The following is a 26,390-nucleotide window of genomic DNA, read 5'->3' on the forward strand; positions in this document are numbered from 1 at the left end:
TCTCTGCATTTGTCTTGAAATCCTCTCTGGATTCGTCTCCGAATCCTCTCAGAATTTGTCTTCAAATCCTCTCAGAATTTGTCTTCAAATCCACTGAGGATTTGTCTCCAAATCCTTTTAGGATTTGTCTCCAAATCCTTTTAGGATTTGTCTCCAAATCCTTTTAGGATTTGTCTCCAAATCCTTTTAGGATTTGTCTCCAAATCCTTTTAGGATTTGTCTCTAAATCCTCTCTGGATTCGTCTCTCAATTTCTCAGGATTAACCTCCGAATTCTCTCAAGATTTGTCTCCAAATCCTCTCTGGATTTATCTCCAAATCCTCTCTGGGTTTGTCTCCAAAGCCTCTCTGCATTTGTCTTGAAATCCTCTTTAGATTTATCTCCAAATCCTCTCTGGATTTGTCTCAAAATTATATCAGGATTTGTCTCCAAATCCTTTGAGGATTTGTCTCCAAATTCTCTCTGGATTTGTCTCCCAATCCTTTCAGGATTTGTCTCCAAATCCTCTCAGGATTTGTCTCCAAATCCTGTTAGGATTTGTCTCCAAATCCTGTCAGGATTTGTCTCTAAATCCTCTTTGGATTTGTCTCCAAATACTATCAGGATTTGTCTACAAATCCTCTCAGGATTCGTCTGAAAATCCTCTCAGACTTTGTCTCCAAATCCTCTCAGGATTTGTCTCCAAATCCGCGCTGGATTTGTCTCCAAATCCACTCAGGGGTTGCCTTCAAATCCTCCGAGGATTTATCTTATAATCATCTCAGGATTTGTCTCCAAATCCTTCAAGGATATGTCTTCAATTCCTCTCATGGTTTTTTCTTCTTATCCTCCCAATATTTATCTCCAAATTTTATCAGGATTTCTTTCCATATTCTCTCAGGATTTCTCTCCAAATCCTCTCAGTATTTGTCTCCAAATCCTCTCTGAAATTGTCTCCGAATTCTCTCTGGATTTGTCTCCAAATCCTCTCTGGATTTATCTCCAAATCCTCTCATGATTTGTCTTCAAATTCTCTCAGGATTTGTATCCAAATCCTCTCTGCATTTGACTTGAAATCCTCTCAGAATTTATCTCCAAATCCACTGTGCATTTGTCTTGAAATCCTCTTTGGATTTGTCTCCAAATCCTCTCAGAATTTGTCGCCCAATCCTTTCAGGATTTGTCTCCAAATCCTCTCTGTATTTGTCTCCAAATCCTGTCAGGATTTGTCTGAAAATCCTCTCAGATTGTGTCTCCAAATCCTCTCTGGAGTTGTCTCCAAATCCGCGCTGGATTTGTCTCCAAATCCACTCAGGGGTTGCCTTCAAATCTTCTAAGTATTTGTCTCCAAATCCTCTAGGATTTGTCTCAAAATACAATCAAGTTTTGTCTCCAAATCCTCTCAGGATTTGCCTGAAAATTCTCTCAGGCTTGGTCTCCAAATCCTCTCTGGATTTGTCTCCAAATCCTCTCTGTATTTGTCTCCAAATCTTCTCAGGTTTTGTCAACAAATCCTCTCGGGATTTGTCTTGAAATCCTCTCTGCATTTGTCTTGAAATCCTCTCTGGATTCGTCTCCGAATCCTCTCTGCATTTGTCTTGAAATCCTCTCTGGATTCGTCTCCGAATCCTCTCAGAATTTGTCTTCAAATCCTCTCAGAATTTGTCTTCAAATCCACTGAGGATTTGTCTCCAAATCCTTTTAGGATTTGTCTCCAAATCCACTGTGCATTTGTCTTGAAATCCTCTCTGGATTTGTCTCCAAATCCTCTCAGGATTTGTCGCCCAATCCTTTCAGGATTTGTCTCCAAATTCTCTTAGGATTTGTCTCTCAATCCTTTCAGAATTTGTCTCCAAATCCTCTCTGTATTTGTCTCCAAATCCTGTCAGGATTTGTCTGAAAATCCTCTCAGATTGTGTCTCCAAATCCTCTCTGGATTTGTCTCCAAATCTGCGCTGGATTTGTCTCCAAATCTGCGCTGGATTTGTCTCCAAGTCCACTAAGGGGTTGCCTTCAAATCCTCTGAGGATTTGTCTTATAATCCTTTTAGTATTTGTCTTATAATCCTCTCGAGATTTGTCTCCAAATCCTCTCTGTATTTGTCTCCAAATCCTCTCTGTATTTGTCTCCAAATCCTCTCTGGATTTGTCTCCAAATCCTCTCTGGATAAGTCTTCAAATCATTTTAGAATTTGTCTGTCTCCAAATCCACTCAGGGGTTTCTTTCAAATCTTCCGAGGATTTGTCTTTCAATCCTCTCTGGATTTGTCTCCAAACCCTCTCTGGATTTGTTTCTCAATTTTCTCAGGATTTGTCTCCAAATTCTCTCAGGATTTGTCTTCAAATTCTCTCAGGATTTGTCTCCAAATCCTCTCTGCATTTGACTTGAAATCCTCTCAGAATTTGTCTCCAAATCCACTGTTCATTTGTCTTGAAATCCTCTTTGGATTTATCTCCAAATCCTCTCTGGATTTGTCTCCAAATTCTCATTCATGTCTCTCATTTTTTTCAGAATTTGCCTCCAAATTCTCTCTGGATTTGTCTCCAAATCCTCTCTGGATTTATCTCCAAATCCTCTCAGGATTTGTTTCTCAATTTTCTCAGGATTTGTCTCCAAATTCTCTCAGGATTTGTCTTCAAATTCTCTCAGGATTTGTCTCCAAATCCTCTCTGCATTTGACTTGAAATCCTCTCAGAATTTGTCTCCAAATCCACTGTTCATTTGTCTTGAAATCCTCTTTGGATTTATCTCCAAATCCTCTCTGGATTTGTCTCCAAATCCTCTCAGGATTTGTCGCCCAATCCTTTCAGGATTTGTCTCCAAATTCTCTTAGGATTTGTCTCTCAATCATTTCAGAATTTGTCTCCAAATCCTCTCTGTATTTGTCTCCAAATCCTGTCAGGATTTGTCTGAAAATCCTCTCAGATTGTGTCTCCAAATCCTCTCTGGATTTGTCTCCAAATCCGCGCTGGATTTGTCTCCAAATCTACTCAGGGGTTGCCTTCAAATCCTCTAAGTATTTGTCTCCAAATCCTCTAGGATTTGTCTCCAAACACAATCAAGTTTTGTCTACAAATCCTCTCAGGATTTGCCTGAAAATCCTCTCAGGCTTTGTCTCCAAATCCTCTCTGGATTTGTCTCCAAATCCTCTCTGTATTTGTCTCCAAATCTTCTCAGGCTTTGTCTCCAAATCCTCTCTGGATTTGTCTCCAAATCCTCGAGGTATTTGTCTCCAAATCTTCTCAGGTTTTGTCAACAAATCCTCTCGGGTCTCAAAATCCTCTCAGAATTTGTCTTCAAATCCTCTCCGAATTTGTCTTCAAATCCTCTCAGGATTTGTCTCCAAATCCTTTTAGGATTTGTCTCCAAATCCTCTCTGCATTTGTCTTGAAATCCTCTCTGGATTCGTCTCCGAATCCTCTCTGCATTTGTCTTGAAATCTTCTCTGGATTCGTCTCCGAATCCTCTCAGAATTTGTCTTCAAATCCTCTCAGAATTTGTCTTCAAATCCACTGAGGATTTGTCTCCAAATCCTTTTAGGATTTGTCTTCAAATCCTTTTAGGATTTGTCTCCAAATCCTTTTAGGATTTGTCTCCAAATCCTCTCTGGATTCGTCTCTCAATTTCTCAGGATTTGCCTCCGAATTCTCTCAAGATTTGTCTCCAAATCCTCTCTGGATTTATCTCCAAATCCTCTCTGGGTTTGTCTCCAAATCCTCTCTGCATTTGTCTTGAAATCCTCTTTGGATTTATCTCCAAATCCTCTCTGGATTTGTCTCAAAATTATATCAGGATTTGTCTCCAAATCCTTTAAGGATTTGTCTCCAAATTCTCTCAGGATTTGTCTTCCAATCCTTTCAGGATTTGTCTCCAAATCCTCTCTGGATTTGTCTCCAAATCCTGTTAGGATTTGTCTCCAAATCCTGTCAGGATTTGTCTCTAAATCCTCTTTGGATTTGTCTCCAAATGCTATCAGGATTTGTCTACAAATCCTCTCAGGATTTGTCTGAAAATCCTCTCAGACTTTGTCTCCAAATCCTCTCAGGGGTTGCCTTCAAATCCTCCGAGGATTTATCTTATAATCATCTCAGGATTTGTCTCCAAATCCTTCAAGGATATGTCTTCAATTCCTCTCATGGTTTTTTCTTCTTATCCTCCCAATATATATCTCCAAATTTTATCAGGATTTCTTTCCATATTCTCTCAGGATTTCTCTCCAAATCCTCTCAGTATTTGTCTCCAAATGCTCTCTGAAATTGTCTCCAAATTCTCTCTGGATTTGTCTCCAATTCCTCTCTGGATTTATCTCCAAATCCTCTCATGATTTGTCTTCAAATTCTCTCAGGATTTGTATCCAAATCCTCTCTGCATTTGACTTGAAATCATCTCAGAATTTATCTCCAAATCCACTGTGCATTTGTCTTGAAATCCTCTTTGGATTTGTCTCCAAATCCTCTCTGGATTTGTCTCCAAATCCTCTCAGGATTTGTCGCCCAATCCTTTCAGGATTTGTCTCCAAATTCTCTTAGGATTTGTCTCTCAATCCTTTCAGAATTTGTCTCCAAATCCTCTCTGTATTTGTCTCCAAATCCTGTCTTGATTTGTCTGAAAATCCTCTCAGATTGTGTCTCCAAATCCTCTCTGGATTTGTCTCCAAATCCGCGCTGGATTTGTCTCCAAATCCACTCAGGGGTTGCCTTCAAATCCTCTGAGGATTTGTCTCCAAATCTGCGCTGGATTTGTCTCCAAGTCCACTAAGGGGTTGCCTTCAAATCCTCTGAGGATTTGTCTTATAATCCTTTTAGTATTTGTCTTATAATCCTCTCGAGATTTGTCTCCAAATCCTCTCTGGATTTGTCTCCAAATCCTCTCTGGATTTGTCTCCAAATCCTCTCTGGATTAGTCTTCAAATCCTTTTAGAATTTGTCTGTCTCCAAATCCACTCAGGGGTTGCTTTCAAATCTTCCGAGGATTTGTCTTTCAATCCTCTCTGGATTTGTCTCCAAACCCTCTCTGGATCTGTCTCCAAATTCTCTCAGTATTTGTCTCAAAATTCTCTTAGGATTTTTCACAAAAACCTCTCAGAATTTGTCTCCAAATCCTCTCAGGATTTGTCTCGAAATCCTGTCAGGATTTGTTTCCAAATCCTCTCTGGATTTGCCTCCAAATCCTCTACGGATTTGTCTCCAAATCCTCTCAGGATTTGTCTCCAAAAGAGGGGGTTTGTCTCCAAATCCTTCCAAGATTTGTCTCCAAATTTGCTCTGGATTTGTCTCCAAATTCTTTCAGTTTGTCTGCAGATCATCATGGAGTCAGGACTTGTCTCCAAATCCTCTTAGGAATTGTCTCCAATTCCTCTCAGGACTTGTCTCCAAATTCTTTCAGGGTTTGTCTCCAAATCCTCTCTGGATTTTTTTCCAATTCCTCGCTGAATTTGTCTTCAATTCTTCGCTGGATTGGTCTCCAAAATCTCTCATGAATTGTCCCCAAATCCTCTCAGGATTTGTCTCCTAATCCTCTCTGGATTTGTCTCCAAATCTTCTCGTTTGTCTCCAGATCATCTCTGGATTTTTTCCAAATCTTCTCTGGATCTTTCTCCAAATCCTCTAAGGATTTGTCTCGAAATCCTCTCTGAATTTTTTTCCAAATCCCCTCTGGATTTGTCTCCAAATCCCCTCTGGATTTGTCTCCAAATCCTTCCAAGATTTGTCTCCAAATTTGCTTTGGATTTGTCTCCAAATTCTCTCAGGAATTTTTCTTCAAATCCTCTACAAATGCTCTCCAAATACTATCAGGATTTGTATCCAAATCTTCTCTGGATTTGTCTCCAAGTCCTCTCTGGATTTGTCTAGAAATCCTCTCAGGATTTGTATCCAAATGCTATTAGAATTTGTCTCAAAATCCTCTCAGGATTTGTCTCCAAATCCTTTCTTGATTTGTCTTCAAATTCTCTCTGGATTTGTCTTCACATCCACTCAGAATTTGATTTCAAATCCGCTCTGGATTTGTCTCAAAATCTTATCGAAATTTGTCTCCAAATCCTCTCAGGATTTGTCTCCAAATCGTCTTATACGAATAGGAAACTGCAATACATAACACAGCGCAACAAAAATTACATTTTTGCGTGTCTCAAGGATCAATGTGTCAGGATTATGTGTCTCTAATAGATTTGGGGTTGCTGAATCTGATGTCGTTTTCATAAATTTCCCAGCACGTCACTATTTTTAGCTACAGGTCGCCAAAGTTGTATAAAACATTGGTTTTATTGATGTTTACATGAAAATTTGAAGTATATTTTATCAAACTTTTTTGTGTTCTTATCCACCAAGCATATAAAAGAGTTTTTAAACTTTTATTTTAGATATATTTTGGTTGAAATTGCGCGATTAAATTTATGTTTAAATATTTTTTTCAACATGCTTGCAGTCTACAAACGAAATTCTTCATTTCTCTTATATGGCAAAATACAATACTTTTCTAAACCATCAAAAAATAACTTTTCCGCATCAAAAGTTTTATAAATTTTGGTGATAAGTATTGTTATACACATAAAGTTTGAATTATGTAACTAATTATGCAAATAAATTGCCTTACAAGCTGGCAAACTTGCATGCAAGTTGGCTGAAATAGTTAATTTTTGCATTTTCAACAACCAATATCTCAAAAACTAGACGTGCTATGATATTTCTGTAAACGGCAATGGATTCAGCAACCCTTAATTAAGTAAATAGAGGTATTTTGATGCTGGAGACAAAAACGTGTTCCGCAGTGTAATGGGAAACGATCCTAAGATTGTGTAAGGTTTATTACCCGTGCTTATTCAAACATTGTAACCATTCAAAAGTCTGAATGAAATATTCCCATTGAGCAACGTTCTGTCGTTGGCGCAGATGTTCTGAAGAGGCTGTCATCTATTGATCTACTCAAACAAACGCCTTTACGGGGAACTGTTGATTTCCCTAGAAGTTTGTATTCTCCGCAAGCTCCCCATCGCCTTATTGACACAGAACAAACTCCGTTCGAAAGGGAAATCACACAGTTCAGTTACCGACCGACCGCTCCATCATTTTCGTCACGATTTCACAGTTGGGCTGAGTGCAAATATTTGCCCAGCTAGTGGGATGACAAATCTGTCACTCAGAACGCGGAAGCCAATTCCAGATGTTTCCCAGAGCTTCAAGGTTGGACCCCACACGAAGTGGTTTCGAATCCGCAAACTGATTCGATAATGTCGCACATTAAACTGGTTCTCTGCACGAACAAAACCAGGATCGTAACGATTTTCTCGCAGAACGGAATGATCATCAATGATCGCATAAATATTACTGTATGGAAATTATTGGTCGATCACCTCCTGCGGAGATGCCATCCCCCTTGTACAGCTTCTCATTCATCTCTATAAACTAAAATCCACCACTAAATTCTTGTTCTGTTTCCATTTGCAGGAAATCAACCGTGCCACCAACCACCAAGAGCTGAAAAAGATCGCCGTCTACTACTTCGACGGCCAGGGAAAAGCGATCCGACCGATGGTAGCGATGCTGATGGCCAAGGCCCTTAACTATCACATGCACAACGAGACCAGGTTGGTGTTTTTGGTTTTGGAGTTTTCTTTTCTTTTTCCTGTTTTGAGTTGAGACGTGAGCTTGAGTGCAAGTGTACCAGCATTGCAGCAGATTGATCGGGACGGATGGCGAGTTGTTCTTTTGTTTTTCGTCATAGGCGGTATCAGGGGTCATTGTATGAGGGGTCTAAAACATCTTAAAATGTGAATAACAATCAACTTTAAAAAAGATAAAATGAAACGAGCTCATCATGGTTGAGAACGGAGTGTACTTGTGCACGATAATCTAAATCTTCATGTAGAAATTGAAATGAATCTGATGAAATTATTGCTGGTAAAAAGAGTACCTTATTTGGAGATTTTTTCTGAATATCATAAGATAAATTTCTACTTGAAACTTTTAAACAATTCAAAAAAATTCTGGGCTTGAATGCTCTTTAAGAATTCCTTTACAAGTTAGTCGAGGAAGAGCTAGTCTTGAAGGAAATTTAAGAAAAATCAATAGAAAATCACAGGATCAACGTCTAAAAAAATCTTTGCGGTTTGCCTCGATAAATTTCTGGGAAATTATTTGCAAGAATCTCTGGAGCTACATCTATAGATATGCTTTTAGCCTTGCTTATAGGATTCTTGATGATGATCTATTGTAACACTTTTAACGAGGTCATTGTAGGATTCTGTTGTAAATCTCAATTCTTGAGAGATTCGTTACAAGATTTCTAATACATGCTGACGAAATAAAGGGTTTGCACAGCAGCCTGCCAAAGATTCCATCAAGAAGCGAGCAAAAATTTGACTTGGACTCAATCAAGAACTTCGCGGCGAGATAAAGACAGAGTTTAGCTTCAAATTCTTTTTAATTTTTTCCGTCGCTATGGCTTGTAATTTTTAGTTCATTATCTGGTATGATTGTTATTCATATCGCTGGAACAATGGAAGGATAACACTTAACACGTCAAACAAATTTGCTTCCCGAAATTATCTTAAATGAGATAGAAATTTAATAGCAAAATAACAATAAAATTGCTCTCGTGAGAGCTCCGTCATTGTGACATGACGAAGTGGGCTAATGAAATATAGTTTTGTCTAGTGACAGTGGGAAGAGTCGCTTCGTCAGTGTCGCAAGCCGGTCAATATATTTAACAGCCCCAGTGAATAAATTGTCACCCAACACGCAGCAACAAAGATATTGTCACCTCCTATTCTTGTTGCAACAATTTTATTCCGCAACATGACTTTGTCATCACCTGAACAGAATATGAAAAAGATCGATCACCACGTGCGCGGCGATTTTCTGGGCTTCGCATTGAAATTTTCGAAGAACTTTCTCCGTGTTGGTAAACATTGAAACATTATCAAACAGCATCCATAAAACAAATTTGGTTTTGTGTTTAAAATTACTGATGAATAGCGAGTAGAAAAGGTTGCAACAATATTGCGCTCTGTGATTGTCATGACAATTCTGCTTTTAATTGTGTCCTTATCCGCAACAGTTGTGACAAACGGTTGTGAGCGAGCTTGAGGCTTTGTTGTTTGTTTTCGTCTATTTTGATGATAATTTGATTCACTGAACAGCCCTGATTACAAGATAGACGCCTAGATCAAAACTAGATGATGCAGTATATAGCAATAATTAGCAACGATCACATCACAAATTCGGCCAACGTTTGGCCAGGCATCCTTTTGAGATCTGGATTTTCTTAAAATCTATAGAGTAGTGCACACGACCATAATCTTTGGCTAAGCACCTGTCAAGAAATTATCCAAAAATGTCGTGAGGTTTTCACTTGCAATTCACTTGCTCCAAGGATTTCTGGAGCAATATGTTAAGGAGCTCTAGTAGGTTCCGCCATGGTATCTATCATAGATCACAAAAATATCGTATTGATTAAGGATCTCGAAAAACGAATCTTAGTCTCGCACAGAATCACAAGCATCCGCCAAGGATCTTGCAAGAATTTCATTAGTGATGACAGTGATTTGCCAAGAATCTCGACAGGCATCCGCCTGAAGTCTCGTAATATCCAGCTATTCGATGAAATGATACTCACGCTCTAGAATCACTCACCATCGACTCATTTCGAATGATTTTTTTATTTCGATTGAAATTGCAAATCTTCTCTTAAATTATTCGCAGGCGGCTCTCGGTTCGCTTGTGGGGATTTTTTTTATTTCCGTACAAAGTGGGCCGAAGGGTCTCAGATTTTCATGAAACTTTTTTCCACAGGCAGGGCTCATCAATATATGAATAAAAAAAAAATGAGAAAAATTCAGGGTCGCCTATTTTCCCGGAAAACTCAGTTGGAATTTTTTTGTTTTCCCCTGACACTACTTACTTTGAAAACTCATAACTCAAGAACGAAGCATCGTAGAAACAAAGTTATTTCATGAAAATGAAAGCAAATTTTCTCACAAAAAAAAAAAACAGTTTTCAACGAAATTTCCCACCGTTGAGAAAATTCGTAAGGAAAAGCCGGAAAAACTGTGCTCCAACTCGTGGAAAATTATCAAAAAATATTTTTGAGAAGATAATTTCATAAGCTTTAATCGCTGAAATTTTTGAAATGTACTTATTTTTCGTTTTTGAGTTATGGCCAATTTTGTAAAAAATGTGCAAATGTGCCATTTTGTGCCTTTTCTTTGAAAAATCATAACTCAAGAAAGAAGGATCGTAGAAACAAATGAAAACAAATTTTCTCAGGAATAAAAAAAAAATATTAACTGGAAACAGTTTTCCACAAAATTTTCCACCGATGAGAAAATTCGTAAAGAAAAGCCGGAAAAACTATGTTCCAATTAGTGGAAAACTTTCAAAAATTCTCAAATCCTGAGAGGATTTGGAGACAAATCCTGAGAGGATTTGGAGACAAATTCTGAGAGGATTTGGAGACAAATCCAGAGAGGATTTGGAGACACATCCTGAGAGGATCTGGAGACATATCCTGAGAGGATTTGGAGACAAATCCGTAGAGGATCTGGAGACAAATCCTAAGAGGCTTTGAAGACAAATCCTCAGAGGATTTGAAGATAAATCCTGAGAGGATTTGAAGACAAATCCTGAGAAGTTTGGAGACAAATCCTGAGAAGTTTGGAGACAAATCCTGAGAGGATTTGAAGACAAATCCAGAGAGGATTTGGAGATAAATCCAGAGAGGATTTCAAGACAAATGCAGAGAGGATCTGGAGACAAACCCTGAGAGGATTTGGAGACAAATCCTGAGAGAAATTGAAGACAAATCCTGAGAGGAATTGAAGACAAATCCTGAGAGGATCTGGAAAACAAATCCTGAGAGGATTTGGAGACAAATCCTGAGAGGATTTGGAGACAAATCCTGAGAGGATTTGAAGACAAATCCTGAGAGGATTTGTAGACAAATCCTGAGAGGATTTGGCGACAAATCCTGAGAGGATTTGGACACAAGTCCTGAGAGGATCTGGAGACAAATCCTGAGAGGATTTGGAGACAAATTCTGAGAGAATTTGGAGACAAATCCTAAAAGGATTTGAAGATAAATCCTGAGAGGATTTGAAGACAAATCCTGAGAGGATTTGAAGACAAATCCTGAGAAGTTTGGAGACAAATCCTGAGAGGATTTGAAGACAAATCCAGAGAGGATTTGGAGATAAATCCAGAGAGGATTTCAAGACAAATGCAGAGAGGATCTGGAGACAAACCCTGAGAGGATTTGGAGACAAATCCTGAGAGGATTTGGAGACAAATCCTGAGAGGATTTGGAGACAAATCCTGAGAGGATTTGGAGACAAATCCTAAGAGGATTTGGAGACAAATCCTGAGAGGATTTGAAGACAAATCCTGAGAGGAATTGAAGACAAATCCTGAGAGGATCTGAAAAAAAAATCCTGAGAGGATTTGCACACAAATCCTGAGGGGATTTGGAGACAAATCCTGAGGGGATTTGGAGACAAATCCTGAGGGGATTTGGAGACAAATCCTGAGGGGATTTGGAGACAAATCCTGAGAGGATTTGGAGACAAATCCTAAAAGGATTTGAAGATAAATCCTGAGAGGATTTGAAGACAAATCCTGAGAGGATTTGAAGACAAATCCTGAGAAGTTTGGAGACAAATCCTGAGAGGATTGGAAGACAAATCCAGAGAGGATTTGGAGATAAATCCAGAGAGGATTTCAAGACAAATGCAGAGAGGATCTGGAGACAAACCCTGAGAGGATTTGGAGACAAATCCTGAGAGGATTTGGAGACAAATCCTGAGAGGAATTGAAGACAAATCCTGAGAGGAATTGAAGACAAATCCTGAGAGGATCTGGAAAACAAATCCTGAGAGGATTTGGAGACAAATCCTGAGAGGAGTTGAAGACAAATCCTGAGAGGAATTGAAGACAAATCCTGAGAGGATCTGGAAAACAAATCCTGAGAGGATTTGGAGACAAATCCTGAGGGGATTTAGAGACAAATCATGAGGGGATTTGGTGACAAATCCTGAGAGGAGTTGAAGACAAATCCTGAGAGAAATTGAAGACAAATCCTGAGAAGATTTGGAGACAAATCCTGAGAGGATTTGGAGACAAATTCTGAGAGGATTTGGAGACAAATCCTAAAAGGATTTGAAGATAAATCCTTAGAAGATTTGAAGACAAATCCTGAGAGTATCTGGAGATAAATCCAGAGAGGATTTGGAGACAAATCCTAAAAGGATTTGAAGATAAATCCTGAGAGGATTTGAAGACAAATCCTGAGAGGATTTTGAGACAAATCTTAAGATCATTTGGAGACAAATCATTAATGGATTTGGAGACAAAACCTGGGAGAATTAGGAGACAAATTCCTCTAGAATGCGGAGACAAATTCTGGCAGCATTATACGCAAGATCTTGGGAGGATTTGGAGTCAAATCCTGTGAGAATTTAAAGACAAATCCTGATAGAATTTGGAGACAAATCCTGAGAGGATTTGTAGGCAAATCCTGGGAGTATTTGAAGAAAAATCCATAGAGAATTTGGAGACAAATCCTAGGAGAATTTAGTTACAAATCCTGAGAGAATTTGGAGACAAATCTTGCGCGAATTTGGAGATAAATCTTGGGAGGATTTGGAGACAAATCCTTAGAGAATTTTGAAACAAATTCTACGAGAATTTTGAGACAAGTCCTGAGAGGATTTGAAGACGAATTCTGGGAGGATTTGGAGTCAAATCCAGAGACGATTCGGTGACAAATCCTGAGAGGGTTTGGAGACAAATCCTGGAAGAACTTGGTGACAAATTCTAGGAAATTTGGAGACAAAACCTGAGAGAATTTGGAGACAAATTCTGAAATGATTTGAAGACAAATCCTGAGAGGATTTGGAGAAAAATTCTGAGAGGATTTAAATACAAATCCGGAGAGGACTTGGAGACAAATCCTGAGAAAATTTAGAGGCAAATCCAGAGAGGATTTGGAGACAAATCCAGAGAAGATTTGGAGACAATTTTAGAAGGATTTGGAGACAAATCCAGAGAGGATTTGAAGACAAATCCTGAGAGGATATCGAGACAAATCCTGAGAGGAATCAGAGACAAGTTTTGAGAGAATTTGGAGACAAGTCCTGAATGGAATATTGAGATGTGTCGCAATAATTTCGTGTTCGCCCTTTATGTGACCCATTCTTCCAGTATAAAAGTCGTACTCGTTGATCATCACTTAAGCGTTTAACTTCTACAATTCGTTCAATGCATTGGAGCTGGATTTTGTTTTTTTATGAAAGTTTAGGCCACCTTAATGTGCATAATTTTAGGCTTGAATTGCATGAGGAGTTTTCGAAATAGACTTAAAGTCTGCAAAGAAGAACCTCGCCAGCATTCCTGTCAATCTGACAAAAAATCGGCATAACTTGCATACAAGAAATCTTGCTAGGAATCTGTTCAAAACCCGCGAGTGAAAATTGTCATAGATTTTGTAAAAAAATCTTGAGCATCTTGAGGAATTGGAATCTTGAGAGGATATCGCCAGGGCTCTCGGGAAGAAACTCAACGCCAACGAATACTTCAGAAACCATTCTATATATGTTTTGTCCAAGCTAACTGCCTGACCTTATCAGAAATAAGTTTTGGATTAATTTTTGTTGATTTGCTCGAAAAATGTAACCTTTGCGAAATTTTATATAAGAGGTAATGTGACTCCCCTTTGGAGGCAGCCGCAAACATTCTATTTCATATAGTGTTCATTGGATTTAGGCTATAGCTTCGTGCAGGAAAGATATGTTTTCAGAATTTTTCGATTTTTTAGATCACCAAAGTAAATTTATAGAAATTTTATTGAACATAAAATTTGTGTAAAATCAAAACTAGTCATAGTTTAAAGTACTTTTTTTATTTATTTTCCTCTTTTTTCCTAAAAAAAACATCTCTGGTTGGCTATAACTTTATGAATATTTAACCGATTACAAATCTTTTTACATGCAAAATTTAGAAATTTTTCAACTGTGTACTCAACAAGACTAATTAAAAAATGTTTTTGTGTAGTTTTTTTTTTTAAACTGAACAAAAATTTGAACTTTTAACGGAAAATACATTTTTTTGCTAATTTTTTTTCAGTAAAACGTAAATACTTAAGCTGAATGTGGTTCTTATCATTTGCCAAACCATCAAAACGGTCTATGAAGCCAGGCGTTATTTACCACGAAGCATTTTTTAGTATTGTCAAAGGTATGCAAGGTGTCATAAAAAAAATCCTTACAGAAAAAAAACCTAACCATGGATCCACCAAGAATCTTTGAAATAAAGTTTAAATTAAGCTAAATAGGAATCCTCTATTACTTTGACAATATCACTAAGAATCAGACTGACAAACCAAAAAAGATAAAAAAAAATCGCGTTCAAAAATTATTAATATTGGAATTTTTGGCGTAAAATCATGGAAATGGCGTCGTTTTGCTAGAAACATTGCACATTGGTCCCAAAGGGGGTGACCCATTTCGCATAAAGACGTTTCGCATAAGGACGTTTCGCATACGGACGTTTGGCATAATGGACGTTTCGCCTAAAGCAGTTTCATATAAGAACAGGTAGTTTTTAAAGAAGGCATATAATTCTGATTATGCCAAATGTCCATTATGTCAAACGTCCGTATGCAAAACGTCCTTATGCGAAATGTCTCTTTGCGAAATGTCCCACCCCCGGTCCCAAAGCCTAGATATGGAAGACGAATATGATTGCGCTTAGACCGTCAATTTTAGATATGGTGTCTTCGGCATAGCTTCTCCATATTTTTCAGACATTTTTTTCAGTGATGTGAAATTACATGATTTATGAGATTAGAATATAAACTTTTTTGCTGACGCATTTGAGCCTATACAATGTTCTACAATATTTGAAGTATGAAGGATTAAGAGTGCAAGATTGATGCAAATAGAACTATAGAGTACGAGGAAAGGAACGGACCTGGAATTGAACCCATGACTTTTTGCTTATGAAGCAGTAACATTAGATCACTTACATGAAAATTGATGTATTTATTTATTTATTTATTTTTATTTATTTATTTATTTTTAACATGAAAATTGATGTATTCTTAGTCATAGCTTTGAGCTTCAATATTTCTTGAAACAGTCTTCTATATTGACGATCAACTCTCGCTCCGTGAAAGCCCCTCCCACGTCACTGGCAAACCTATGATCTCGAAGAATTTATCATGCCGCTCCGGGGAAAAACCACAATCTGATCTCTTTATGTTCGCTCGGCCCTTCTCGGAGGTACGATCACTTGGATCAGCTCCCGATCATACCCCTTTTTAGGAGAGGACACAAAGAAAACTTCCCTTACCATAGTAACATAAGTTATTCGCCTCCATTGTAACATTTCACCTTGAACTTGTCCGGGGACGAACCGTCGTCGATGCCTGGACGTGGACATGGAAATTCCCAGCACCTGACGAACCTTCGTCCAACGTAGAAAACTAGTTCTGGTCGCTGGTTAGGCTTGCCAATCGCATTGCAATTATAGTTTGCTCCGTGATGCACACCGCCCATTGCGAGTGAGTAAGTGAGTGACCTCTGGAAGCATCGAGAAAGAGGGGCTTGCGATCGGCGGTGGTAATTTGTGTACCGGTTGAAGGACACTCGTTGACTCAGGGATCGTTGACGTCTTTGGGCTCGTTGTCCTGTCGTTCATTCTTCCTTTTTTTTCTTTATGTGACGATAATCGATTCGATTCGATGCTGATCAACTCCGCCGTGTTCTGCATCCGCGCAGATGAAAGTCATTAGTGGCTCTGTGACGTCAATTGGATTTTGGAAATGTCCAGAACCAGAATTTTGGGTTGTTTGGTACTCGGCACTAAAGTTAGTATGCGGCTTTTGACCTTCAGCGTTTGACGTCAAACGTGTTTGGCGAGGTTGCGTCAGGTTTTGGGACCGATTCGATTCGAGGATCGAGGATCGGGATTTTGGATTGTTTGTTTTGCGAAATTTTGAGCGCTCAAGGTCTACCACTTTGGAACTCGGTAGCACGTGCGGTTTTCTTAGTCGGAGATGATTACAGTGCCTGCGAAAGAGGTGATGGGAGCGGTTATTTATAACTTCACATATGATTTTCCTTTTTGGGAAGGATGCCATTATGAGAGATGACGTCTGTAGGCAGGTTTGGTGACGCATAGTCTTACTTATTTCTTCGTTGCGGACGCAAATAAGAATTCTAAATTTTTGTTATCAGAATCGTTTGCACTAAGAAATGGTTAGATCTGTGGTAAATTTATTTTACTCGTCTAGTGATGACATCGAGTTATAGTGCCTTCTAGGACATAGCATACTTCCACAGATATCAACTAAAATTAATCTTTGTAGGTTGCCCATTTTTGCTTTTGCATGTGGCAAGCTCGAAGACTATCTATGCATAAACTTCTGAGGAAAATTTTGTGAAGATCCCTGTGCATCCTTGAGATTTATGAAGATTTTTTAGAGACCTCTGTGAAGACCTCTTTTGAATCTTCTTTGAAGACTTCTGTGAAGTTTACTGTGGAGAGTCTGCACTGGAGACTACCGACTACTAAGGAAATTTCTTTGGAGACCTCTGTAAAGACCTCTTTATAAATTTCATTGAAGGCCTCGGTTGAGACATAGGTTGAACCTCGACTTCTGTAGATACTTCTGTGAACTTTGCGCCAGTATTTGCTTGGAGACTTGAAAACTTCGATTGACACAACTATGGAGATTTTAAAAGATTTCAGTAAAATTCTCAATGGATATATCTTTAGTTGCTTCTGTAAAGACATCTATCCAGATACTTTTAAAGACTTGTATGGATACTGCTGCGAAAATTTGTTTTCTTATAAAGAGTGACTCTGAATATAGATTCCTCTAAAATCAGCATTGTTCTCTGTATGAAACTACAAAGTTATGTACATATCCCTTGGCCTCAGGCTCGGATTCTTTTCTCTCCGAAACCACCTTAAGCGGTAGAGGGGCCAGTGCATATTAGCAGTTTAATCCAAGCAGCCTATGAAAATCTCTTCTCCTCTGTGGAGACCTCCGTAGAGATTTTATGTAGAACCTCGTGGGGACTTCTGTGGAAACCCTTGTATACATCGTGGAGGCCTTTGGGGAGATACTTGTGGGTCATTCAGGAAATAGACGTAGAGCTTTCTATGTACATCCATCTCTCTAGTCTTATTGAGACAAGTGGAGACCCCTTTGGAATCCTCTATGGCAGGTCTTTGGACAAGAATCTTATGAGAAACATCGGTTACTGTGGTGCCCCGTGAAGATTACCTTGATGCCCTCTGTGGAGATCCTCCGTAGAAACCTCTGTGGAGATCACTGTAAGCATACTTGTGTAGAACTCCTCGAAGATTTTTCGTCATTGCAAAATCCTTTGGGAGATGTAGTTAACTTTTTTGCTTTTGTAATTTGAAAAGGATCTCGCGTTTTTAACAATCAAGTGTTGCACATACGAACCATTTTTGTTACTTTTATTGGTGAGAAGCGTGAAAGTAGTTCTGTGAAGACTTCTACCAGTAAATTAATGGAGAGTTCTGTGGAGACCTGCGTTAGTAGAGACTCATGTGGAAAGCTCTGCTGAGACTGATTTGGAGACTATCTAAGGGACTCCGTTAGACACCCCTGTGGAAAATAATCTATTCAGAGACTTGTTAGGAAAGTTTTGTGGAGAACCCTGTGGATTCCATGAGATTTATGAAGATTACGGTAGAGACTTCTGTGAATCCCTCTTTTGAAACTTCTGCAATAAATCTCTGTGGAGACCACTGTCCTGGAGATCCTTGTGGAGAACCCTGCAAAGATTTCTCCCCATTGGAAAGCTTTTCGATAGCCCAGATTTAGTTAACTTTTTTGCCATTTTAATTTTACAAAGATCTCACGTTTTTCACGATCAAATTTTGAAAATACGAATCATTTTTTTATTTGTTTCAATGAGGTGAGTGAATAAAGTTTTACTTTATTCACTGAAGTGTTAAAAAAGTTGAAAACAAAAACATTGATTGTCAGTAAAATTTAACGTAATTTTTCAAGCATTTAGAAAAAAAAGTCATCAAGTAAGAGGTTTCAAAATACTATCAAATATTATATTGCTTTCATACAGAAGTGATCATAAATGTATTAGAAGTACAGAAATTTGTTCCTCTGATTTTGGGTTTTATTTTATTGGTATATTCTATAACTCGATATTTCTATAAGTCGTCCCTAGAACATCGAGTTATGGAGAATCGAGTTAAACTCGAAAATGGATACTTCTAGAGAGGTGATAATGTCAGTCGTTATGGTTTAGAATAATTCCAAAATTTTTATTCTATCATCAAACTGTATTTATTTTTTCCAAAAAAAAAGGTATTGAAAAACAACCAAAAGTTGTCCATAGAAAAACTTTTTATTGAAAATTTCTCCATCATGAAACGTTGTACTAAACATCTGTTTCCCATCAAGATTCAATAGTGAAGTAGCTTGGGGATATTGTGCCATTTAAAATTGGAGTTTTATTTTTGAATTTCCCATGATGGAAAATAAAATATTTCTCCAGTGTACACTTTTTTTTCTTGTAACCCAAACGTTTCAGTACAACTTCTCCATAGAACAATTTTCTCTAAAATCAACAGTTTCGGAACTAAAATTTCACATGTAAATTAAATGTAATAACTCAAAATCCATTTTCAAAAGTTATTCTTGAGCCAAAATGGTCGATTTATCAATGGAAAACACGTATTCTACCATACCGGAAACAGGTGCAAAATTTACTGCAAATCGAAAATGGTCGAATTTTGTGACCGACTGATTTGACATGGAATTCGTCCTAAAAAGTAATCCACAAATATTAAAACAATCTTCTAGCATTACGTCCCCACTGGGACAGAACAGAAATACTTCTTAGCACAGCGTTCCAAGTGCATCTCCACAGTTATTAAGAGTTTTCTTTGGGAAAGTTGCCATCAGTATCATGATTATCTGCCATATACTACTGGTTTTCAGTTAATGCATTGGCAATGGTAGCTTTCGGGATGGGTGTTCTAGTCCTGTTTCGAATTCCGCATCGAATGGAGTACTAAAATCTGACTCCTATCTGACGGTACTCTCTAGTTTCCTACTTGCAGTTAAAGTTCGTTGGTTGAGCAAGCATCTGGATGGATGGAAAATGACGGAGTGTTTCTAGTGTTTCTAGCTTTTTAGTCAAAAATATGTTCAGACTCATTAAATTTTTTAACTTTCGGCCCCCTGAGGCCAACATATTTATGAAATTGCCCCCCTGATATGGTTTTGAAATAGATAATTTGGTTAGTTGAAAGTTGATGTTTTACAGTGAACTCTCCATATTTCGTTATTGAAGAGATCATCGAGTTAGGCATGTAGCGACTTGTCAGTGTAATTGCGAACCAAGAGACCATCGAGTTAGCAATGAGAACCAACTTTTACTATGGTTCTTCAACTCGATATCGAGATAAAAATTATCGACTTTGCCAAACTTCGAAAAAACATTGGAACATTGGAAAATCCTGAATGTTGTTTGTACTTTTCTCACTGCAAGCTTTCGAGGTTTCAATCCGATATTTGTTCAAATCTATTTTTAGTTACATGACTCACGTCTTTGGTAATTGATGGCTTTAATGTTGACACTTAATTTTTTCTGCTCAACTTTTCTGAAATAAGGTCATAAAATAGTATGTACTTTAAGTAATGAATAAATAAAATGATCGTAACAAAATATCTAAACAAGTTGTATCAAAATCTTTGCCTATATAGACCCGGTTATCAAATATCGTAAAATAAGCTGTCCAAATCTGAAGTTCTTTTACAAATAAAACATCAAATTACATTTTCAAACCATTTTTTAAAAGTTTTTAATAATCACTTCAAAACAATTTAATTATTATCTGTGACTACAAATGGATAACGAAAATATGAATACGTTATCTTTTGGGAACATAACAGTTGCCAATTCATAATTCAAAGTGAACACTGAAAACCAAATTCTCATCAAACCTATTTCGTTTCTGTTAATGTTTGTCGAAGTTGTGTCTATCGTGATAAATTGAGCATGAAAAGAAGTACAAACAAATATATAGAGGGAAAAAGTTAAATGTGTAATCAATTATTCTTTACATTATTAGAGTATAATCTTCTATTGATGTTAAGTATCGTTACTCTCAGTTTCTCACACTTTCGCCCCCTTTCTAGTTTTTTCGCCCCCCTAAATTTCATTTTACAAATTTTCGCCTCCCTGGACCTGAAAATCGCCCCCAGGGTGGCGAATTCGCCCACTTTGGGAATCACTGCTCTAGAAGGAGGAAGGAAGTAGGCTCAAGCATTACATCTCATAAAGCAATTTGAATTGCCTCATGCAAAAAGCGTCACGGAGATGGGAGGAGGGGGTCTAAAATTTTTAAAGTAATGAAAGGACGCTGTCATACGGGTTTCACTACTGGACATGACTTTTACAAATCTCAATCAAATATATAAGAGTTTTGAGTTTAAATGTCTTACTTAAATAGTAAACCAAACCAACATAACATTCAAAACATCATTTATTTGGAATTGACCTAGAAATCTGATAAAAAAAAATACTATCCCACCTCACTCTAATGGCATTTTAACAGTCAATGACTTCTTTACGTTTGGATTTATGATAAATATCGACATATCAATTGTGAACAAGCGACCACTGCAAGATTTTCTACACGGTCCTCTCTGGTTCTCCACAAAGATTTATAAAAAGATCTCCACAGGAGTTCATAATAGTCCACAGAAGTCTCCACTAACGCGGGTCTCCACAGAACTCTCCATTACTTCCCCGGCAGAAGTCTTCACGACACAGCAAAACTGTTGTATTTTGTACAACACTGTTGAAAAAACCTCGCTTCTCGTTCATAACAGCAGTGTGGTGGTTTTGATGGTAGCGAACCGCGCGACGACTGGAAGGTTAACGCTCATTACAACTTGCAACTATTTATTCACCTCCAAACAAGAATTGGTCCAAGTTTTCCCGAACAAGAAGAATTTTCAACTCGATATCGCGTTATGGAGAGAAATTAACCTCTCATGTGACATCGGCTAGTAGAGATATCGGATTATAGAGAGCACGGTAAACGGGAATTTGAAGGGAGCGAAGGGACCGAGTTAATTGGCCTATATTATTATCTAAATATTTATTTTTTGCATTAAACTTGAAATAACTCGAAAATGGCCACTTCCAAAGAAGTTATCGTGATAGTAATTGTAATTTAGAATAATTTCAAGACGTTTATTGTGCCATCAAAACGTATTTATTTTGACAAGAACAAAATAAAAATTTCTCCATCGTGAAACTTTGTCCCAAACATCTGTTTCCTATCAAAATTATATGGGGAAAATAAAAAAAAAAACATTAGAAATGGGGTTTTTGATGTAATTGAAAATTTCATGATGAAAAAAAAATACTTTTCCAGTGTATATTTTTTTTCTTGTAGCCCAAACGGTTCACTACAACTCCTGCATAGAACAGTTTCAATACTTAGAATTCTACAAATAAATTGCATGCAAAAACTCATAGGCCACTTTCAAAAGTTATTCTTGAGCCAAAATGATCGGTTTATCCTTGAAAACACTTATTCTACCATACTGAACACATACTGTGTAAAATTTAATCCGAATCGAAGATTATTCGAGCACGATTCCTATTTTTTCGACTCATGATGATGATGATACTTGATATGATAAGATAAGTAGAGATAAGTAAAAATATCATTAAAGTGCAAAACTCTTCATCGAGGATTGGTGATGTTTTGATAAGAAATAATAATGAATTAGTTACTTATCAACCATCGAGAAAAAAGTATAATATTTCAATCGCTTAATAAAAGATCTATCTGCATTTTTATTTTTATTTTTTTTAAGATGGTATTTAAAAATAATAACAAGTTTAATAATTAGGTTATTATGCGAGAAAACTACATTTTACAGTGATGAACATCCGGGAGAAAGACAATTGCCTTATTTCAGATGAAACCATACACGAAGATTGAAGAATTGATTTCAACTAATTGAAACAAAGCACGCCTACAATGGTTGAGGATTAAGATCATTGAGAAGAATAAGTAATCGTATCGGTACTGGGTCATTCGGCCGAACGCTTTTTGCTCGAAAGCATTATTTGGCCGAATGCCTTTTAGCCGAAATAATAAAATAAAAGAATGAACTAAGGTATGCATGCTAGGAATGAATTCCGAAGCTACAATGCTATCGATTTTCATTCAAAATGCTCAACTTTGGCATACTCTAGTTTTGTTCCCTTTCAAGCTTTTAAGGTAAAATTTTCCCAAATACTTAAAAAGGAACAAAACTATATCATGCCAAAGCATCATGAGCATTATGTATAAAAATAGACACTAGACGATGTTATTCGGAACAGCACTGTACATTGAATAGGACAGGTTATTTTAAAACAAAGACAATTTATCATTGATACACAATTATTTGTCTCTTCTGATTGTCTGAGAAAGTAACTAGTTTCGAAAGCGAAAAAAATGAAAGAAAAGCCTTTTTGAATTTTGATTAACGTGTTATAAGGAATCCCATTAATTATGAGAGAAGTAAGTATTGAAAAAACAGCCTATGAACAACAGAAGAGTGATTCCAAGCAACAGCACCAAAATTTGGTAAATTTTTTAATTCATTTTTTTCTATTGAGCTGAAACTTTGCACAGTTTTCCAGTTCCATCTAAATCGTCATTTTCCGATATCAAATCTTCAAGTTGAGTCACGACTAACTTTTCAAAAGGGTGTATGTGAAAATGGTTCAAAAATATTCAAAAAGCTGCACAGCAAAAACGGTTCGTTCGATTGTTAGACAACTAAAGAAACAAAGTTAGACAACTAAATAAAGATTCCAAAAAAAAATACACACAGTAAAAAAATAAATTTTTGCATTAAAAAACATAATTTTTGACACAAAAACTCAAATATCTCAAAACCCTATCGGAATACCAACGTAATTTTTTGAGGGAAAACGGTCCATTATATTAGCTATCTACCATAAAAATTTGGTGATGGTAAACTAATAAACAAAAAAGTTATGACATTTTAAACATGTCACAATTTTCACATTTAGTAGAAAAAAAAAAAAATTTTTTTCGGAGTAAATTATTACGGGAACCGCAGTTTGTTGCTAATTTTATTGTTAAGGGCCTTACGTGAATTAAACAAGTCGTTTTCATGTATTCATTAGTATTATGTATATTATATGTATAAATATTATGTATATGTATAAATATTATATGTATATGTATATATGTATAAATTAAAATGAATTAACAGATTACACGAAAATAAATTTTTTTTTTTACCAGGATATTTTTTTTTTAGAGTATGATCGATGAGTTTCTAAATGTTATATATAAACTTTAAAAGTTTTGGATTTGGGTATGCGTTATGAGATCATGAAAACATTTTATTAATACTTATTTATTTATTTATTGTTATTCAATTGTTTTTACAATATCGAACACTTTTGCATCATTATCAGTACAGTTCGAGTATAGTTTTGCTTTAATTTTATTTTCTGACAATGGAATAATTACCTCATCGTAGTCTGTATTTTCCACATCCTCAGGTCCTAATTTGAAGAGGTTTCTTCGTACAGCTTCGTTGATTTCACGGTATTTTTTCTCGGGATAATTGACGTAACCCATCTTCGTCCATTTATTCGGAGTCACTTTTATTCCAGCTATCCCTTCATTGAAGCGTTCGATGTTGACCTTCTGGATGCACTCATCTTCTGATTGATTTGTTGAAACAGATGTCGCTGATGGTACCGTGGCAAGACTATCTGCACTTGGTACTTCTGGTAACTCCTCAGTTGTTGTCGGTGCATCTAGTAATTCCTCAGTTGTTGTTGTTTTCGAACTTCCTGCAACCTGATCCACCGATGATGTACAGATTGCCCGTTTGTCAACGTTTAAACGGCAGGACGTACAAATGCGTAAATGTGTATTCAATGTAGACATTGGAGCATAACCAGCCGCTTTCAGTTTATCTATGGTGCTTTCGGTGAGATTTCGTAGCTCTTTCGAACACTTTTTTTTCTGCAAACGGCCTGCAACAGTTGAGAAAGCGAGTACTCATGTTGCTCGTTAGATTTTAATAAACAAAATCACTTTTAAGTTTTTACTGACTAGTTTGGTGTCGTTTGCTTGACTGAAGAAAAATTTTACAATTAAATCTTCTATAACCATAGTGGTAGTATATTTTTAGCTTTTTCGTGAGTATGTTCATGGTATGTACCTATCATGTTTTTGATGTTGTTGAAGTTACTCGCTTTCTCCCAAATATGATTAACAAAGTCTATTCTCTACCAAGGCGGGTCTATACCCAGGTGTAATCAGATTTTAACTTTGTGGAGAAAACCAGCGCCGAGAAAACCGACCTGCTTTACGTATACTAGATCACCTGGGTATAGACCCGCCTTGTTCTCTACGAGGTAAACTTTTTGCAGGTAAACTAGTCGTATACCTGTATAGAAAACTTTTTTTGTAGCTTTTGTCTTCAATATTAGATTTCTTATAGGTTTCTTTTATCAAAAGGTTTCAACACTATTGAGAGAATTTTTCTTCAGTTACGTACAATAAAAAATATGACACTATCAAGACTTTAGATCACAACACTGGATCGCGTCTAACTTTCTAATAGATGCTATAATAGTTATGAATAATTAAATAAAATATCATGAAAACAACTTGTTAACCTCATGTGGTACCCTTAACAAAAAATTCAGCAACAAACTGCGGTCCTAAAAAAAATTAACAATGAAAAAAAAAATTTTTTTTCACTAAGTGTCAAATTTGTGAAATATTTGAAATGTCATAACTTTTTTGTTTATTGGTTTACCATCACCAAATTTTTACGGTAGATAGCTAATATAATGGACCGTTTTCCCTCAAAAAATTACGTTGGTATTCCGATAGGGTTTTGAGATATTTGAGTTTTTGTGACAAAAATGATGTTTTTTAATGCAAAAAAAAATTTTTTTACTGTGTGTATTTTTTTGGAATCTTTATTTAGTTGTCTAACTTTGTTTCTTTAGTTGTCTAACAATCGAATGAACCGTTTTTGCTGTGCAGCTTTTTGAATATTTTTGAACCATTTTCACATACACCCTTTTGAAAAGTTAGTCGTGACTCAACTTGAAGATTTGATATCGGAAAATGACGATTTAGATGGAACTGAAAAACTGTGCAAAGTTTCAGATATTTTTGAAATGGTCGATCAGAATCGACTTGCATGCCTCCGTGGAATCCCTCAGAAGGAGAAATCTCGTATGAAAATGTTAGCACTAATAATCGTTACATCATTATAAAAACAAAGGTTAAACTATCGATTAAAATATGAGCGAAGTTTTGCCAATAGTAATGGAATCAGCAAAACTCGAAAGAATAATATATGTTTAAAACAAGGAAATATTTCAGATAAAATCATAAAAAATCAATTTAGCACACCGTTGGTAACCTTAAAACGAATCAGCCTTCAGCAAAGAGTCTTGACACGATGTGCGAAATTTATAACTTCGCCCTAAATTAGCAAGTCGGTTATTGTCTTTCTCTTGGTGTTCTATATACTGACAAACATGACGTCCGATAGCATCATAAAAATTTACGAACTAAATAGTTAATCAGTCAATTTTCAAATCCTTCTCAACAGCGTTGTAGCAAGCTTATTAAAAATTAATTCATAATTCCGCCAAACGGCATTCGGCATAACGACCCGTTCGGTCAAATGGCGTTTAGCCAAATGGTCGGACAAGTGGTAATTTGACCAAATTCTGGAGCATTTCAATCAAATGCTTGCCCAAAATATTGATTTAAATTTGTTTAAACGTACCTACTGAAGGTCGAACAATGGGCTGCATCAGGCAATAAATTTAATTTTGCTGTCGACCATATGAGCTTTCGTCCAATTATCTCATAATAAAATTTCGAGCAAATGTCCCTATGACCAAACATCGTTGTCGTTGAGCCAAATTTTCATTCTCGACCAAATGCCCCTTAGCCATCGCCAGCATCACCACGCTCGTACTGTGCATACATAGCAAACTATGTTTCATAGAGCGTGCACTCAGTACATCTGCGAACGGTATTGGGTTGAGGTTTTTCAGGAAAGCCTTTGAGGAAAGGGTCAAAAATGACGTCGATCAGGAGGGATGTCTACGAAAGTTGGACAGTGCATCAATTAGCAGTAGTAAAATGCGTAACAGAAGGAGGAGGCGAGGGGTCTAGAAATTCATTTTTTAATCTTCCCAAACTCAGAACATCAGATTAGAACTCTAGAGTCACGTTTCTCAACGGGGTCCGCGGACCCCCGACCATGTGAAAAGCACGTTGAAACGAAAACCTCAGAGCGAGCCGTTTTTCAGCCGTTACCAA

The 26,390-nt window shown here is 37.0% G+C and overlaps 1 protein-coding gene across 3 annotated transcripts in view; it reads left to right on the forward strand.

Moving 5' to 3' along the window:
- The window catches only part of LOC5574208 (decaprenyl-diphosphate synthase subunit 1), a 328,976-nt gene that overhangs the window by 200,380 nt on the left and 102,206 nt on the right, over positions 1-26,390 (forward strand). For all 3 annotated transcript variants that reach the window (XM_021839192.1, XM_021839194.1, XM_021839193.1), the window contains exon 4: positions 7,425-7,564. In XM_021839192.1, the coding sequence (XP_021694884.1) occupies positions 7,425-7,564 (140 nt within the window). The remainder of the gene's footprint in view (positions 1-7,424; positions 7,565-26,390) is intronic.

This window comes from Aedes aegypti, chromosome 1, assembly GCF_002204515.2.
Source record: "Aedes aegypti strain LVP_AGWG chromosome 1, AaegL5.0 Primary Assembly, whole genome shotgun sequence".
NCBI lineage: Eukaryota > Metazoa > Arthropoda > Insecta > Diptera > Culicidae > Aedes > Aedes aegypti.